The following is a 15,261-nucleotide window of genomic DNA, read 5'->3' as shown; positions in this document are numbered from 1 at the left end:
GCATGTGAGGAAATGGAGCAACGAAAAGGCCAACCCACTAAAGAGTCAAGCAGCCCAAGGCTTACCTATGATACCATGTTAGAGAACTCATTCTCAAAACCTAAGTGTCAAGAAGAGAGAACTAAAATGATCTTATACTGACTTTGAAACTGCTCACAGAAACGATGTGAGACTGGACGCACACTAATATTTACCCTAAAAATATACCAAATTAACGAACAAAATTTTAATTTCATGCATCCTTAATATTTGATTATTTTTAATTTTTTATATTGAAACAGAGACAATACATATTAGAAAATGAATTTTCATCTTATTTTATTATCATTTTTCTTCTTCTTTTTTTCCAACAAAATCTTTGGTCCAAACCCATCCTAAAATTAAATAGAACATCTTCTCCCATAGATACTCTTCCCTCCTTTTCACCGCATCCCCACCCTCCAAAAAATTTTCCAGGAAATCTTAATTTTAATGAAAAGCAATGAAAATTTTATAACCATCTTTGAGGTAAACCAGGGATTTCAAACTTGGCTTGTAGGTTTCATCAGGTGGAATTAAATTAACTCATAAATTTCACTGCAATAATAATCATATGGTTATTTTCTCATCAGTTGACAGTGAGCCTTCAAACCAATATTAGCTAGGAAATCCCCCATTCAGGAACACATTGCAATGAAGAAAGTAGAATGATATTAATACAGTAGCATTAACAATGTTTTCAACTGTTCTAAAGAATCAGGGGCAATGGTAGTTTCTGTCACTGGGTAATGGCATTCTGCCATTAATTCATCTGTGGAGGTTTCTGATATTTGGGAAGGCTCTCCTATATTAGCATTTAGCAGCAGTAAGATTACAGGAAACAAGACTTGGCTAAAAATAGTTTTGAGTTGCTCATAGTCCAGACGAGCGATTCGCATACTCCTGAACCAGTGCTGCAAAAAGTGATGGCCTCTCGAGCAAGTGCGATGGTTTGTCGAATTCTCTTGCCTTTCCTGTTAAAGAGAGGGAAGTCAGCCAGAAACAAAGAACAGTACCATCAGCATCCTACCATTACAATTCTTGTGTTTTGAGCTTATATAACTATTTTCCAAATCTACTTTTTCCTTTTAGGAGATGAATAATTGTACTCCCTCATAAGGTATATTCTCAGATATTCATACAATGCTTGATCTCCAGTGTAAGAACTAATATTGAGTTCACAATCACTAATAAGCATATGCAGGTCTACTGCATTAATTTCCAAGTTGTGAACAAATTTGCAACCCACATGATAATCTGTAATGTGAAGGATAATGAAAGAGAGAGAGAGAGCGAAAGAGAGAGAGAGAGAGAGGCACACACCTGCATCTATAACTAAAACCCTATCAGAGTCCATGACTGTGGGTATTCTGTGAGCAATGCTAATAATGGTACGGGCTGCGAAGTCCTCTCGGATGACTTTTTGAATCACAGCATCAGTTTGTGAATCAACAGATGCAGTTGCCTCATCCATAAACAAAAGCTTGCTGTGCTTTAACATAACCCGCCCCAGACACAGAAGCTGCCTCTGACCAACGCTCCAATTGTCACCATTATCAACCACTAACAAATTGAAACAATTAGGTGACTTTCAGCAAGTCCAGTTTTTGGGAACAGATACAAATACGATTGTATTAAGAAAATAAGTAGGTCAGCATAATACCTAATGAATCAAGTTTATCCGGTTTCGAAGCGACGACATCTTTAAGCTGGCATCGTTCAAGGCTCTACAGAAACAAATAATTCCAGTCAATGCCAAAAAGAAACATTAATAAGAAAGAATTGCTAAAAAAAAAAAAAAAGCTAAAATTGTTTGGCATGATTTTGTGTGTATAATTATGAATTTGTTCATAACTAACAAGTGATGGCTTCAAAGACAAGCATGTCATAATCATCACAGAAGCCTAAACAAAATGTTCTCTGACATAAGTCAAAGGAAGTAAAGTAACACAACTCCATTGTTTTTTGTTCTCTTTTTCCCTTCCAGGGAGAAAAGTAACAGGCAAACACAATAGTAATTGTTTACAATCAACAAACAAGAATGGTGCATTTACCTTCCATATCTCGTCATCTGAATAAAGTCCAATTGGGTCGATGTTGCTTCTCACAGTTCCTTCAAAAAGTACAGGCTCTTGAGGAATGATCCCAAAGCGAGACCTCAAATCATGAAGCCCTAGGATGGATATGTCAATGCCATCAATGATTACTTTCCCTCCTGAAGGTTCCACCAATCTGAAGAAAACTTGAACTAAAGTTGACTTCCCACTCCCTGTTCGACCAACAACACCAATCTTCTCTCCCCCTTGAATGTTGAGAGTAATGCCTTTGAGAACTAGAGGAGTGTGTGGACGATACCTAACCTGGCAATCAAAGATTTTCAGGAACTTCTTTTGTTAAAAAGACAGTTTTATCAACTACCCTAGAAGGAGGTAGTATCTATTTAAAGCTCAATCCACATTAACAAAATGCAATGCTCAGCAGAACCGTGCTCAAGGGCAGCAGGGCTTTTTTTTTTTTTAAAACGCTGTACTTGCTCTAATGTTGAGCAAAACATGTGAAAATAAATAGATGATGTATTTAGGTATTGAGGCCCTTTAGATTCATATGCCATGTCTGTTTAACACAATATAACATACTGAATTTGTGGATTATAAGTTTTCAATGTCAATACCTCACCTTGAACCAGTTATTTTGCCTTTCCACTAGGCTTCAGATGTGAAAAAGCTCAATAGGAATGCCCACTTCCAACAAATTATAAAAACTTTTCAGTTGATTTGATTAGAAATGCTATCAAACCAGTGTCGGGCTTGTTACCTGCAAGTCCTTGAGCTCGACATTGCCATGGGCGGGCCAATTTGAAGGAGGAAGACGGTCTTTGATCTCCCATGCTGCTTCAGGTGGAATGTTTGAAAACTGTTTCATCCTCTCTACAGAAACCATTCTATTTTCCACAAAGCAACTCATGTATATGGCCCAAAATAGGACTCCATTGAGTGAGAGCCCGTAGGAGAGAGATAAACCAACATTCTCTGCATCACATAGTACAAATCAGTATCCTACAATATAAAAAAAAAATTAAAAACATTGCATTGATACATTCATTTACAAGACCTCACAAGGTTTGGGAACTAGGCATCACTCATTAGACACCTTTTCACGCTTAATCTTCAAACATAGTGAAGTGAACGGCCAGAACTTACCCGAATAAAAAATCATATGCTAGCATATATGTGCTGGAACTTACACAAAGTGCCTGCCTTGATATGCAAGAGAATCATATATGAATATATAAATATAGATAATTTTTTTAAAAATATGGCCAGATTGTTCTTGTCTTACAGTTACAGAAGTTTCTTAGTCTATAATATTGTTTCGATCATAACAAAGAATAATGTCAAGATTGGCAGTTTAGATAACCCCAAAGTTTTCCATTTTTGATCCCAGAATCCTTTATATGTTTCACCTAGACACCACATGTTGTTTGGCAACCATTAATTAAGCATTTGGCAAGAAAATCTGTGTGATATGGAGCCATGAAGTTGTAGTTCAGACAAGGATACCTGGCCTTACGACACTGCTTGGTAACAAGATCATGAACAATGTGGAAATGCAAAGGATGAAGCTCCCAATCAGTTCCAAGCGGAAGCCCAACCACTCATTTGATCCATTATTGTGGAAATCCATGCGCACATTTGCATTCACCCTGTCAACATTTTCCTGACAAAACATTCCTTGCTTTCTGAAACAGCGGATTGTCATTACCCCCGAGATGCTTTCTGAGAAGTGATGGATAACAGGTGCTTTTGTGATTGAGTCAAGGCGAGTCAGTTCACGAGATGATGCAAGATAGTATCCCTGAAAACAAAAAATGGCAGGAGTTGTCAATATAATGTCTTTATCTCAATTCTGACATAAGTTGTTGGTTTTGTTTCTAGAAAGAAACATGTTTTTCTGAGGCTGTCAAAGAAATCATGCGACCACTATGGCCCTAGAAATCATTTGAGGAATGCCAATTGGAGATCCATCATGCCAGAATTTAAGGTGAAAATTTGACTGAAGATTTAAGAACTTCATCATTCTTTTTAGAATGCTAGTGTTCTTTCACCACTAAATTTGAAAAATACAAGATTCTGTTTCCAAATATAGAAATTTGGTACCTTCATTTTAATAGTATTTTCCTTGCAAAAAAATGTGAACAATTTGAAAGCTTCGACCCTTAAATAAAATTCACAGAAAGAAATAACAATTGGCACAGCAGTCAGCAGCATTGAGACAGACAGGAAAATCATGAACCCTAAGGATTCTATGGAAATGTGGTTTCAAAATGGCAAAAACATAGTCATGTAATCAAATGAAGGGGAATTAGGCTCAGCAACTGAGGGCCATCAATGAAGGCAAATGGCCTTTTCGTGCTTTGTCTATTCACTTCAAAATCTAATACCAGCATTGATGAATAATAACAGAAAAATAAAATATTTCTCATACCCGGTACCAGAAGTTCATCCAACCAAGTGGAATCAATAGGAATACTGTTGGCCAGGCATATTGGCATGTGATAATGATGATGCTGAGCACTGTTATGTACATGGCAACGGTGAGGGCTATAAAGAAAGGTACGAAGATATCAATGTTGGTCTGATCAGTTGATGCCTGCAGGAGACGCACATTTCATCAGTTTGTGCATGTTCAGCCAATAAACCATCTGACATTTTCTTTTTTGTATCAACTGTTTGAGCAATATGAAGATGGAAAATAGCAACTGCAATATGCTGAAATGAAAATTGAAGCGCAAAAAGAATTTCCCATGGTTTAATGTTTGATTCTTACCCTACTTAAAATTCTTCCCGAAGGTGTGGAATCAAAGAATGACATGGGGGCATGCAGGATGCTGTGAAGCATTTGCACAAAGAAAATTTGAGCTGTCTTAAGTCCCAAGATTGTAACGTAGAAGGATCTTATCAGTATCAGCACAATTGAGGCTGCTGCAAAAATTGCATAAACCCAAATGAACAAAGAAGGATCAAATGACATAGCACGGGTTTCTGAGGTTTCATATGCCAGCCAATAATCGCTAGCCATTAGAGACCCTTGCCACAAAAGAGAAATTAGCAGCACTGCCACTACACCCCACCAACCAAAAGCCTCAGTGCAATATAGCTTGTACACATGCAAGCTGACTTTGCCAGTTTCTCTTTCCTCCTCTTTGATGAGCTTAGAGGTCCCATTATCAGACCTGGAACGCTCTAGGGACTTGTTTTCACCATTGGCTTCCCCACAGTCTGAGGAGACTTGCGGTGATTTTGGCGTTTTGGGAGAATTTGCACTGGGCATTGCAGTACCCATTTCCACAAGTTCCATGGAGGTTTCATGGGCTGAAACTAATGCTTTGAAATCTGTACCAGATTCCAGTAAAACATTGTACTTTCCTGATTGCACAACCATCCCATCTCGCATGACCTGGCATAAAAAGACATTTCATACTTCAAAAACAAGGATCACATTTCTAGAACAAAACAAACAGAAAACAGTACTTACAAAAATAAGATCAACATTATGCAAGAAATCAACTTGGTGGGTTACAAGTAAAATGGTCTTATCTTTGAGAAGCCCTCTCACACATTCCTGCAAAAAAGCACGAATATCAGCTACAACAGAGAATTGGGCAGCCTGCTTTTATTGTTATTTTTAATGCCTGCCTTATAACATAATACTGATGTAGCTTATTTTTCTCACCTTGAATATTTCTGTGCCTGTATGAGCATCAACAGCGCTAAACACATCATCAAGAAAGTAAATATCACAATCCTGGTAGACAGCTCTGGCAAGTTGTATCCGTTGCTTCTGGCCGCCACTGAGGTTAATGCCACGCTCCCCAATTTCAGTCTGATCTCCAAACTCCATCATTTCCAAGTCTTTCTCCAAACAACATGCTCTGATAACTTGCCTATACCTTGCTCTGTTCATTGGCAAGCCAAACAAGATGTTCTCTTGAATAGTCCCATTCTGAATCCATGATGTTTGCGCTACATAGGCAGTGGTGCCACAAACCCTGACCTGTCGGTGAAAAAGCATATGGATCAGTGCAATGATCAAATTATCCAGCCAATTTAACTTTCTGTAGTCTATCTGATCAAAGAATCAATTCTATGTTAAGGTTTCTCCACTGGTCTATTTGAATCAGCCTCAGTCACGACTTCAACTAACCAATATGATAATCCTAATGTTTTGGTTCTATCAACTAAAGGACCTAAATCAGGGAAAATAAGAGATATGGCTCTTGACAATTTCACTTTGAAAGGGCATACCTTTCCAGATATTTTGTGCATTTCACCAAAAATTGAAGCCAAGAAGGAAGACTTCCCTGATCCAACAGTCCCAACAATGGCTGCAAGTTCCCCTTTCTTGATCTCAAAATTTAAATTTTTTAAAACCACATCCCCTCCTTCATCATCCCAGCTAAAAACTCCATCTTCCACCTCAACAGCAATCCTACCACCACAACCAACCACTCTTTCCACCGACTCCTCCACCAATTCTTTACTCGTCATAAAATGATCCAGCCTCCTCAGAGAGATCATTGCTTGTGACATTGAGATCAAAGATTGAGGGAAAGCCCTGATCGGCTCCTGCAAAATTTTAAAGAGCGTTGTTGTTGTGAAAACGGTCCCTGCAGTAAGCGGAACCCCCAGCAAGATAGCAGTACCAAATGTTAGAGTCGATATAAGCAACGGTGTGCTCCACAGCACGATGATATTTCCAGAGATGGAGTACAGAAACTTGGACAGCCAACTGAACTCTGATCCACGGAAAGTCTGAATTCTCTTGCTGAAGTGTTCTTCCCAAGCCTGAAACTTGATCACTCGCATGTTATTAAGCATCTCATTTGTCGCCTTCATTCTCGAATCACGATTGTTCATTAAGTTGTGTTGGTATCGGTTATTCCTTCGAGTGCCCATAATAACGAAAACAAAAACAGCAAAAAGTCCAACCACAGCCGTGATCACTGAGGTACCAAGGTAAGCATAAAGTAGGACTAATGCAACACCAACTTGCAATGGTGTGAGCCATATGGCATGTAGCTGCAGCATCATATCGGAGAGCTGCTGAGCATCTACGGCCATGTAATTGACAATCTGTCCAACTCCATGATCCTGCCTTGCAGAGCAGGACAGTCTCAGGCCTTTCTTGTATAATGAAGTTATAAGGGTGGACCGAATAAGCATTCCGAGTTTCTGGGAATTGAAGTTGAATTGGTGAGATGCTAAAACTTCTACACTTTTTGCCACAAGGAGAATCAAAACAAGGTAGTAGCCTTCATAAGGGGAGCTTCGCTTTCCAGAGGTAAAGTCAACAAATTCTTGAATGAGAATAGGCCCAACGTACATGACACAAAGACGCACAATTGCAAGGAAGGCAGTGAAGGCAATTTCTTTCCAGAAGCATCGAATCAACGTAGTTACGACGGGGTGTTTTGATCTTTCTTGGGGCTTAGGCCAATTCATTTCAAAGAGTTGGGACATTCTTTCTGCTCTATGTTCTGGGGAGAGGGATGGCACTTGATCAACTTTAAGTGGGGATTTGTAGCCTTTTCTCAATAGGGGATTCATCCATAGCCAGAAGGCTTTTGATATTACTGAAGCCGATGCAAAACCGCTCACATTAGATTTGTTCAAAAGGGGTTGGTATAATTCAGTTTCTGCATCCATTTCTGGTTCAGCTTCTGTGATCACTGTAATCCCAGTTGATCCTTTAACAGCAGCAGAAAGAAGCACAATTGACAAAGGAAAAGAAATAAAGGAAAACCAATCATCCAGTCTCAAGTTGGGATCCTTATTTTCTGCTCCAGAGGTCCAACGAATGATCCCAGAAGCGGTAAACAAGGAAATGATGACAAAATGAGCAATCCAGTAAATTCGAAGCGATCGGGGATGAGTAAAAGCTTCAAATCTCTTCTGGTGAGCAAGTAGGACTGCGATTATTACATGGTTTATTGCTTGAATTAACCAAAACAATCCATCAACTAGCTTCCATGGCAACTGGGTGTTTCTCCCAAAGACCAAAATGCATAAAACTGTGTAAGATATTGCCAATAGAACAGTTACAGTCAGTGGGAGCTTGAACCAAAGAGAAGTTCTAAGAAAAGATCTACTATTTCTGATGCTGGGCTTGCTAATGGCAGAGGAGGGGTGGCCTCTGGTGGTGAATGTGGAATAAAGCTTTTGAACTGAGAAAAGGAGGATGGTGAGCAAGAACAGAATATCAACAGAAGATAACAGAGCTCTCTGAGGGCATGGAGAGAGGAAAATGAATCTTAGCCATTGGAATATAGCTGAAATGCCCGTATTGCTTGAGGATTGAATGATTGAGCTTGAACATGAAAGAGATGTGATCCAAGAAACAGAAGACATGTCAACAAAATTTGCGTGAAACAGATCAAAATTCAACTTTTCTTCTTATTTTCCTTTCCCCCCCGCCGTTTCTATGCTTCCATCTCACCAATCTTCATTTCTAACTTCCTGCAAGAAAAAATTAAAGAACATAATGAATAAGAAGCAGGGGAACCTATGAATATATTACAAAGTTAAATAGACATTAATAATGCTGCTATTAAATCTTATGCTATTAGATTACCACTTTGTTAGGTTGTGGATCAATATATATCAAGCTTTAACACTCTCCCCGCACGTGCAGTCCGAAAGCACGTGAAGAAAATTGCGGATAGCAAGACTAGAACCCAGGAGGTAACTAGCCTGATACCATGTTAAATTACTAATTTACCTAAAAGCTTAAATGGTTAGGTGATATCAAACTTTAACATATGCTTTTTTGGAAATTTTTAGGCAAAATAGGTAAGAACCAGGATAAACTATAGAATGCAGAAACTAAGAAAACAAAAAAACAAAATTTTTTTTTTGAAATTTGATAAAAATAAGGAAAAATATAGGCATTGGAAGGAAAAGGAAGAAGAAACACAGGTCATCCCCACGGAACCAACCTCAGACAACACACAAGAGCAAAGAATAATTAATTACAGCAATAAAATCAACATTAAATGAAATGAAATGAAAAAAATCACAATCATGAAACCCCAACCAGCATATAGTATATGCTGGAAGGGAGAATTAAATTACTCAACCTTTATAGTAGCTAATGACTTTATGAGCTTTAGCAAATTTCCCACAAGACCTTAAGATTTGAAAAAAGGAACCTGCAAGAAAAAAAATATTACAAAACAAAAAAAAAATCTCAGAAGGCAGAGCAGCAAAAAAGGCAACTGCAGAAAGCTAGTTACCCTGTATTATTTTCTTCTGTAAATGAATATTAATAAAGGAAAAGAAAAAAGGATCTTATGGGCAATGAACAAAGGATGTAGTCGACCGATACACCAATAAAATAGTTCCCTAAAAATAAAAAAATATTGAGAAGTACCCCTCTCTTTCTTCTAGAACCAGACACAAAAAAACATCAGAAAAGCATGGCTACTTTGAAAAAATTGAACCCACATACGCTAGCTGCTAATTTAACAGGGAAAAAAAATGAAGAAGAAGAAGAAGAAAAGTAGAAAAAAAAAAAAGTGCCCGTCTCTTATTCTTCTAGAATCAGACATGAAAAAGAAAAACAGAGAGATTGATATGCTACTTGGAAAAAGGATTGAACCCCCATAATTAAAAAGGAAGGGAAACCATCGGAAGTCCAAAAGGAATGATTGAATCACAGAAAAATGAGGAAATGGAATGGATGTATTGGTTGGCAGAATAGAGTCAATCGGCAGAGAAAACCATAAGACGCCAAAGAAGGCAAGAACCCATCTGCGAAACAACAAAATTTAATTACCTGGAATGGCAAAGTAGCTGCAAATTAAGATGCACAGAAACCGAAGTCAATCTGGCGGACTCTGTTTTGAGTAATTGCATGCAGATAGAGACTTCCAAAGCAGAGCATACTACACTGTCTCAGCTTTCTGGGTTCTCCCCCAAGATCAAAACATACAATTAGAGTTCTGCACACAGAAACAGAAAGGAGGAGGAGGAGGAGGCCAGTAAGTAGCAGGAAGTGCGTGCTAAAGCTTCATTATATAAGAAAAATGGACATTCAGATTCTTGGTGGGCAAGTTTTCATTGTATAGAATATGACCATTCTGGTTCTGAGAAAATACGTGAGGAAATTGTAAAAGCCATACAAAACAAAACGAGAGAAGCTGATGTCTCATTTATCAGTTTGATTATTCAAATTTATTTTTTAATTTGGCTGGTTGTAGACAATGACTACTGGGTTGGTGATTCTGACCATGAAATGGTCATTCACGTGTTGTCCAATTGTATTTATGGAGGAAAAACGGCACCGGAGACGTCGCTTTGAATATAAAATTATTATCTATTCAAAAACAAACATGTTTCTATGTCCACACTTTGAATTAAAATCTGTGGCGGCCTCCTGATGATTTTATGTGGACTGGGGAGTCTTTCCATCAGCTGTCAAACTCAGAACATGATCTGCAAATGACAAGGCAGAGTAATTGCATACACAATAAAAAAAATCATAAAATTAATATTTTTAGACGAATAACATAGAAAATTATTACAGTTTTTCCAACATAGGCATATATATATATATAGTTTTGATAGGATAATTTTTTTTATTTTTTATGATTGTATAAATTGAAAGAAAAGAATTTATATAATCCACTCATTTCATGATATTTAAACTTTTTTTTTTCCTTTTGAAAAGATTTGGAAGTTATTTACATAATGGTCTCGTCTAAGTTTATATTAATAACTCTTATTTATTACGAAAAAATACCGTGAAAACAAAAGAACACTTAAAATTTACATAATAATCAATAAATACCTCATATATCAAACTAAATAAAAGAAAAAATAAATTTTATATCAAAATCAATAGGAAATCAACTAAACACACCTCATATAAGACTTATTGGGCAGTTGTAATGTTTTTGTTAAACTATATAAAATATGTACTCTTTATTTTGTAACTAGACAATTTAGTATTTTTTTTTTTCACATATTGTGATGTGTCATGACATTTTTTGATACATTTGTTTTCCCTCACATTGGGCTTAGAATAATGATAAAAAAGTTCATTAATTTTTCAAAATAATGAAGTGGACAAATAATAAATTTTCTTGTAGAAAAAAGGAAAAGAAATTAAAGAATAACTCGAATTTTCAAAACAAGGAATGAAACTATATTCATTCAACTAGTAGAGAGAGAGAGAGAGAGAGATGATAATGTACCTTTATATAGTATTGCCAAAAATTAATTTTAATTTATTATATTTTGAATTGGTATGCTTAATGAAGCATCACATATTTGGGAGCATAAATTTTAGGTTGAATTTGAATTTAGATAAAAGATTTGATAAAAAAGACAATGACATCTTCCAAGGTTTGTTAAAAAGATACAAATCTCCTCTCAAAAGAATTGTCTTTTCTAAAAATATAATGAGAGGTTCGCATCTTTTTGACAAATCTCAAGAGAAGTCCTTAAAATTCTTGCAACCTTAAGAGCTTGTTTGGATCAAAGATTTTTGTTGGAAAAAGGAAAGAAAAAAAAATAAAATTAAAATTCAGTTTCTACTATATTTTTTCCTCAATATCAAATACTGCTAAAAACGAAAATTTATTTTAATATGGTTAAAAGTTAAGAAAAATCAAATGTAAATGGTGTGTCAAATCATATTTTTATTGATTAGTTTGGTATATTTTTTGTTTTATTTCTTACTTTCCATGATAACTAAACATGAAAATGGATTCCTTATTTTCCTTTACTTTTTCAAATATTTTCTAAGTTTCAAACAAGTACTAATCCTTAGAATTTTTTAACTTTAAGGGAGGTTAGTATCTTTTTATCAAAATTCATAAGAGGTTAGTATCTTTTGCTCTAAATAAAATATAGTATAAAATTGTATTGAATTTTAGAGAAATAAAATGGACAAATTATAGTTTTTCTCCAACATACATATATTCATTTAGTTTTTCCATGATCGTGTAAATTGACATAAAAAAAATTCATGTAATTGACCTCACCTAGTAGAACTTAAAACTTATTTTATTATTGTTAATTGAATTAATTAAGGATTATTTGAAAAAAAAAGTGAATAAAAAATTTTATTTTTCATTATGTTGTGTCTTGGTGTTTAATATTATCATAAATAAAAATTTATTCTAATATCATTCATAATCAAATGCTAATGATGCGAAGAATTATTATTTTTAATTAATTTATTATATATTTTTTTTCTTTCTTTGATAGCTAAACATAAAAACACTAAATTTTTTCAAAATTTTCTTTTTGGTTTCCAAGTTTCAAATTGGCCTTTAGAATAATAATCAAAAGGAACCATAGATTTGTTAATTTTTAAAAATAATAAAGTGGCCAAAGTGCAATTTTTCTCATACATATATTTAGAAAAAGAAAAAGTAAATTAAAGGGTAACTCAAAATTTTAAAATAGGAATGAGGGTATATTCATCATAACGAATTAAGGCTTTTGTGCCGCTTATATTTTTACTAGATATGATTAAAATATTATCCTATGTTTGGCTATATAAATTTCAAGTTATAGATTTGATTTTGGATAAAATATAATATAAAATCGTATTAAATTTTATAGGAATAAAAATAAAAAAATTATAATTATTCTCCAACATATATATATATATATATATATATATATTTGTAATGACCGCATCAAGGATTTTCCATGATCATGTAAATTGATGGAAAAGAATTCATGTAACTTACATCACCTAGTTCGGCTTCAAACTTATTTTGTTGTTGTTAGTTGAATTAAGGATTTAGTTGAAAAAAAAAAGTAAAATTAAAAAAAATGTTATTTTGCATTATATTTTATCTCGATGTTTAATATTATAAAAAAATGCTCTAAAATAATTTATAACAAAAACTAATGATGTGTAAAATTTTTAAACTAATATTATGTTAGCATATCTTCCTAAATTACCCTTGTATACACTTGTATCTTCCTAAGTTACCTTGTAGTTTGCCCCCTTTAGCTATAAAAGGATGGCCCCTTGTACAGTGTATATATATACAATCTAAAGTTTCTCCCTTTTAACATGGTATCAGAACCTAGGGTTTTTTAATCCACTTATTTTTCTTGTTCACCGCTGCCGTTTGCTCAAGCCCTCCTGGCTACCGCAACCGCAACAGTACCCCTCGTCAATCTTCTAGCTACCTTTTGGTGTTCCCTCGGCTTCTTGGTGCTACCATTATTTTATTTTTACTTTTTTCGGCATGTTATCGTCGCCGCTCTCCCATGCACGTAGTCTTCTATCGGTTCGTCACCATCTTGGTTCATCACCATCTCGGTCTCTCGGTTCGTCACCCCCTCAGTTCATCACCATCTTGGTCTCTCTGAACCTGATCGCAGCTCGCCTCTGTTCCTCCTTCTCCGGCATCTATTCGTGCTCCGTTCTCAGCGGTTGCTCCCCTCAACTCTCTCCTTCTCCGGCGTCATCTCAGTTCTCTGACATCTTGTGGACTCTGCTACTGCAACTCTCAGTTCTCAGACGTTTCAATCTCATGGCCTTCTTGACTTCCTGGCGGCATCCTTCTTGATTCTCCTGTGACGTTCTTGATTCTCCGGCATTCTTGATTCTCTCTTCTATCAGCGTCGTCTCGTCAGCTTCGTCTCTCCGGTAGCAGCAACAACGGTTCTGCTACTGCAACATCTGGTGGTACCTTCGCACAACCGGCTATGAGCCACAGCAACCCCATCGGCACCAGAGAAGCAGTTTTTTTTTTTTTACTATGATTCAACTTTTCCAATATTGTCCTTGCATCTTTTTTTTCTACATGACGAGTAGGATATCGTTAGCTCTCAGCGCAGCGAGCCGCCTCACCTCTTAGTTCCATATTCGGCTCTCTCTGGCAGTATTCTTTCTCTGATCAAACTCGTCTCCCAGAGTGCTCGTATCTCCCAGATTCGTCTCTTCGATTCCATTAAATTGCTCTTTGCTCTACATCAATCAGTCTTATCCATTTTTTAATAATGTCGGTAACTGATGTTGCTCGCCCTATAGAGATTGTTTTGAATGACTCCAATTACAATGTGTGGGCTAAAAAAATGTCCATTTTTTGATTGGTCAGCGATTATGGCTTTTTGTCACTAGAACAAAACCAACTGCCACACAATCCACAGAGGAGTTTGATGAGGCTCTTGATGAATAGGAAAGTACTCACTGTAAGATCCTTTCCTGGTTTATTAATACATCAGTTCCTACTATTCAGAGTCTACTTCCTAAGTTTCGTAATGCCAAACTTGCTTGGGATTTTTTGGAAAAACGATACAACTGTAGAAGTGATGCTGCTCTCGAGTTTCAGTTGGAAACTAGGCTTTCTCAGATGCATCAAGAACCTAGACAGTCTATTGTCAAGTTTCATGCTGAGGTTAGTGGCATTTGGGATCAGCTTTCTTAAGCCAACCCAACTTCTTCTGATGAGCAATCAATTTAGCTTTTTGTTGCATATCGGGATCGTCGTCAGTTCCTCTACTTTATGATGCATATTCAGGATGAATTTGAGAATACTCGAGCTTCTTTGTAACATCAATCTTCTCTTCCTACACTTGAGGTTGCTCTTGCGGAGTTCATTTCTAAAGAGACACAACAACAGACTCGTCGAGTTCATTCTACCGATATGATCTTGGCTACTGCTCCGTCTAGCTCCTCTACTCCTGTTGTGGCTATTGCTTCTTCTAGACCGTGCCGTTTCAATGGCCAGTGCCACTATTGTAAGGAAGATGGTCACCGTATTTCCGATTGTCCTAAGAAGAAGGCCAAAGATGCTACGGATGCTCTCAAGGCTAAGACATCTTCCTCTTCCAGACCTGTTGCTGCTGTCTCCACCAGCTCCTCAGTTTCTGCTCCATCTTCTACACCTCATTTTTCGTCTCTTTCTGCAGCTGACCTTGATGCAATTACCACCCAGGTTCTATCCCGCACTTATATTGCCTTATCAGTCTCGACAGGTACCTCTACACCTTGACGTATTGATTTTTCTTGTTGCAATCATATGACCTCTGATTCCTCTTTAGTGACGCATAAGCAGTCTTTAAATCCTGTCCCCTTAACTTATACTGCTAATAGTACACATACGTCTGTTAGTCATCTTGGTCATGTTTCTACTCCTACCTTTTCTGTACCTAACACATATGTTGTGCCTAACTTGTCTCTCAATCTCCTTTCTGTTGGTCAACTTGTTGT

General features: G+C 36.5%; 1 protein-coding gene across 2 annotated transcripts; it reads right to left on the bottom strand.

The window, feature by feature from the left end:
- Positions 1 to 673: 673 nt before the first annotated feature.
- Positions 674 to 10,344, bottom strand: LOC131154907 (ABC transporter C family member 4). 2 transcript variants are annotated; one of them, XM_058107729.1, is made up of 14 exons: positions 10,153 to 10,203; positions 9,853 to 10,018; positions 9,155 to 9,226; positions 6,324 to 8,534; positions 5,752 to 6,072; positions 5,554 to 5,640; positions 4,846 to 5,475; positions 4,504 to 4,668; positions 3,579 to 3,873; positions 2,833 to 3,047; positions 2,073 to 2,378; positions 1,682 to 1,745; positions 1,342 to 1,581; positions 674 to 992 (listed from the first exon to the last, which is right to left on the bottom strand). In XM_058107729.1, exons 4-14 carry the CDS (start codon positions 8,424 to 8,426, stop codon positions 892 to 894), a joined length of 4,527 nt encoding a protein of 1,508 aa, XP_057963712.1. In that variant the 5' UTR covers positions 8,427 to 8,534; positions 9,155 to 9,226; positions 9,853 to 10,018; positions 10,153 to 10,203; the 3' UTR covers positions 674 to 891. The 2 variants fall into 2 exon arrangements, with proteins under 2 accessions (XP_057963712.1, XP_057963711.1); XM_058107728.1 differs by having other exon boundaries at positions 674 to 1,581; positions 9,853 to 10,344.
- Positions 10,345 to 15,261: the final 4,917 nt, after the last annotated feature.

This window comes from Malania oleifera, chromosome 5 (assembly GCF_029873635.1).
Source record: "Malania oleifera isolate guangnan ecotype guangnan chromosome 5, ASM2987363v1, whole genome shotgun sequence".
In the NCBI taxonomy this organism is placed as follows: domain Eukaryota; kingdom Viridiplantae; phylum Streptophyta; class Magnoliopsida; order Santalales; family Ximeniaceae; genus Malania; species Malania oleifera.
This window is presented reverse-complemented; position numbering and strand designations above follow the sequence as displayed.

What these genes read in the sequence shown, in the direction of transcription:
- LOC131154907 (XM_058107728.1), bottom strand. Translation starts at nt 8,426, where the DNA reads ATGTCTTCTGTTTCTTGGATCACATCTCTTTCATGTTCAAGCTCAATC. An exon ending in ATAATGTTGATCTTATTTTT is followed by an intron (nt 5,476 to 5,553) that starts GTAAGTACTGTT and finishes TTTTTATGCCAG; the next exon opens with GTCATGCGAGATGGGATGGT. An exon ending in GGATAAACTTGATTCATTAG is followed by an intron (nt 1,582 to 1,681) that starts GTATTATGCTGA and finishes TCAATTTGTTAG; the next exon opens with TGGTTGATAATGGTGACAAT.